The sequence below is a fragment of the Pecten maximus genome, unplaced genomic scaffold (assembly GCF_902652985.1).
Source record: "Pecten maximus unplaced genomic scaffold, xPecMax1.1, whole genome shotgun sequence".
Taxonomy (NCBI): Eukaryota; Metazoa; Mollusca; class Bivalvia; order Pectinida; family Pectinidae; genus Pecten; species Pecten maximus.
Genome location: NW_022979411.1, coordinates 9,547 through 13,332, shown reverse-complemented (window position 1 = coordinate 13,332; position 3,786 = coordinate 9,547). Strand labels below are relative to the sequence as shown.

Genomic DNA, 3,786 nt, shown 5'->3' with positions numbered 1-3,786 from the left:
TCGGTCAGTGACTTGGGACTGAAACAACTCGCCCCACATATCATGCGGAGGTTCTGAGAAAAATATCTCACATAACCCGGATTGTTTATTCACTGGCTTTAACAAAATATGTTCAACCTATGATGAAACAGAGTGATGAATTACATCAACACGTGAGTCATAAGCTGATGTATTGATTAAATAAAACTGATGGATTATGAACTTGCTTATTACAGATCAGTTACAAAAATATACTTTAAAACAATTCATAAACCCATCTACTTCTTACTACATGTACATTGCACACTATTAATAAAATCTCGTGTAGTACAATTATACGGACATTAAATACAAACTCACCAAATCTTTTACTAAATCTTGAGAAGGCACAAGTGTCACCAGCTCAGGAGCCAGGACAGAAATGAGTGTACAAAGAAAGTTAAAAACATGCACAATTAGTATGAACTGTCCAATGAAAATGGCTGTACCAGTCACATGCCTCACATTCCTTACATACCTATTTGCAAACAAATTAAGGATACCTACCCAAAACAAGTTCAACAATTAAAAATATTTGTATTTACTATTGTTTCATACACAAAATGCAAATACGCATTCATTTTTCCTGTTACAATATCGTACAAGTTTAAAATATGTTTCCCAGTCACCATACAGTTTCAGAAGAAATGGGAGATTTCCGTAGTGAAAATTCGAGTATTTAGCTTATGATCATTTTCTTTTCAGGTAAACTTGCGTCTTACCTCATGGTGTGTTGTATGTCACTGCACGTGATGACCTTGACCGCAATTGGTATTGACCGCTACATGGCAGTAGTGCATCCTGTCTTATCAAGGACACTCAGGTTAGTAATGAAAATGACCTTATACTTACTGTTAAGGTTTTGAACAAGGTTTCAAAGTTGAATGGTTTTACAAAAAGTGTGAAAATCTCTTCTTAGTATGTATTATGCTGATGGTACGGAGTCTAGTCAGTAATAACGACGGAAGGTCCGTCATTGTTATATATCGTGATTTTATTGATAGTATGAAGTCTAGTCTTTAATAAAAGCATCCACAATACTCCCCAGTGGCTACGATATCACTTCCTAAGGGAAGAATATATGTACCAAATGTAACCATGGTTACTTGTTTGTGTATTTCAGAACGAAGACGAGGACGTTACTTATACTGGTATCTATATGGTTTATTTCCATTACGGCATTTTCTCCTGTCATCCGGATCACACGTGAGATCGTGTCCTTTAAAACGTTTTGTATGGAGACTCTTGAGAAGGCTCAGATGAAAATATACGTCACAATGCTGTTTATTTTCATGTATGCTATCCCATTGTTCATCTTAGGATTCTGCTACATCGAAATCGCCAGGAAAATGCGAACAATCTCTACAGGAGGATTACGGTTTAATCAAATGCGCATTGCGACTCTTCAAACTAGACAAAGAATACTGAAGGTCGTTTTTGTCGTGACCTTAACCTTTGCTATTTGTTGGCTTCCGTTGCACGTGGCAGCCATTATGGACGGGTTTGGCATGTCAAACAACCAATTTTTGTATTATGTTAAAATATACTCGCCTTGTTTCTCATACTCTACAACAGCAACGAATCCTGTCATCTACTGTTTTGTAAGTAAAACGTTTAGAAAGTTTTGCAAGGCAACTTTTATCTGTGAAAACGTAAGTGTCAATACGATGATGTTTGGTGAGGAAGGAGAGGCACTGCCAAATCAACCAAGAAATCGTAGACACGAACAGCGCGAGCTTCTGTCATTGCCACCAAGGAGAGACGATGTACCGGGAAGACAACCCTTGTTCATCACAGTACGGCCAGCCGACCTGCTGTACACACAGACATGATCCCATCACAGTACGGCCAGCCGACCTACTGTACACACAGACATGATCCCATCACAGTACGGCCAGCCGACCTACTGTACACACAGACATGATCCCATCACAGTACGGCCAGCCGACCTACTGTACACAGACATGATCCCATCACAGTACGGCCAGCCGACCTGCTGTACACACAGACATGATCCCATCACAGTACGGCCAGCCGACCTACTGTACACAGACATGATCCCATCACAGTACGGCCAGCCGACCTACTGTACACAGACATGATCCCATCACAGTACGGCCAGCCGACCTACTGTACACACAGACATGATCCCATCACAGTACGGCCAGCCGACCTGCTGTACACAGACATGATCCCATCACAGTACGGCCAGCCGACCTACTGTACACACAGATATGATCCCATCACAGTACGGCCAGCCGACCTGCTGTACACAGACATGATCCCATCACAGTACGGCCAGCCGACCTGCTGTACACACAGACATGATCACAACAATGTAATACTGCTCTCACATTCATCGGTTTTTGATAGAACCTCCACTGGTAATTACTATTGATATTTGATATATCTAAATTGTAAATAAGATTATTTGCAGGCAAATCCTTAAGTCATAAAAAATGTAATTCCCGAAATGATAAATACACGGAAGTAATGGAGTAAAATGTATTCCCTGTTGTCTGGCGGTGTCAGCATATCACAAACAGGAAAGGGGGCACGCACCAGACTAAGTACTAAATATCCATTTACTGAATGGGCGTGTTCAAATTATAGCTCATGTTGAATATATGTATTGGAAAAATTATTCTATATTCTATTCCAGTCTTTATTGACCTTGCTCCTGCTCTGTAAGAATGCTGATGAAGTGTAGTTATAAATGGCGATGACGTCAAGAAAGATGTTCAATTATCGCTGATGTAATAACTTTCTGTCACAAATAGCAGTTTGTTATTACAGAACACTATAAAATGATATGAATTTATTTTTATACATCATTAATGTTGATTTCTTTTGTAATATTTATTATATCAGCTGCTGTAAAATATCCGGGACAGCTTCCTGTCATCGTTAAGTACGATATCCTTCCGAAGCAATGTATTATGCATTGTGAGATGGGATTTATCAATACTCAAACTGCCGACCAAACAAAAAGCCGACTACTCAAATAGCATATCCTTAATTCTGATTGTGTCGATAAAAACACAGACTTGAGAAAAAACGACGAATACAACAAAAAAAAATCGACAGTCTAGAAAACAGCATTTGTTCCTTAGCAACGTGGTGCTAAAAACTCGAAGCTTACTTTGGTCACGTGACGCGAATAAGAGATGGTTGTCGTTATAGGTTACATGTATATACTTATATTTGAAAAGAAAACAGACTAAGCGGGAAAAACTCAGACAATGTAGGTTTTAGATTATTAGCTGAATATTTGCTCATTAATATGAAAATGCCTTATTTGTGTATCTCCGGTCAAAATACACGAATACGTGTTTGTTCAGTAGGCATTTTTATCTTAAACGGGATACTAAGTACTCATCAATTTCGGTTCGGATTATTTCTGTTGATATCGATTAGATTATTTATATTTATACATCAATATTCCAATATAATTATTACTTTAATAGCGCAGAGTAACCCCATTTGCTATATTTCACCTTTAATGGCGTATGTAAATAAACCACGAAACTTATGTAGCATTGACGAATATACTTGATCCGACAAATTAAGTGGGTAATTCTCGAGAACGTTGACCAAGCCCGACTGAAATGTAGTTTTTATAAGTTACATACCTCAGATGTTTTATGAAATAACTGCCAGTGAGCGTATTTTCATTGATTATACAAGTTGTCAATCTTCTATCAATTCTTTGAAAAGGATATAATCAGTCTCAAACTGAAATTGATGATTTCATAAATGTGTAAGTAT

At 38.1% G+C, this 3,786-nt stretch overlaps 1 protein-coding gene across 1 annotated transcript; it reads left to right on the top strand.

Moving 5' to 3' along the window:
- Positions 1-723: 723 nt before the first annotated feature.
- Positions 724-3,484, top strand: LOC117318609 (galanin receptor type 1-like; the record flags this gene model as incomplete). The annotated part of the gene is made up of 2 exons (XM_033873573.1): positions 724-841; positions 1,142-3,484. Coding segments are annotated over 2 exons (827 nt in total), but the record flags the coding sequence as incomplete, so codon positions are not given.
- Between the last annotated feature and the right edge of the window lie 302 nt (positions 3,485-3,786).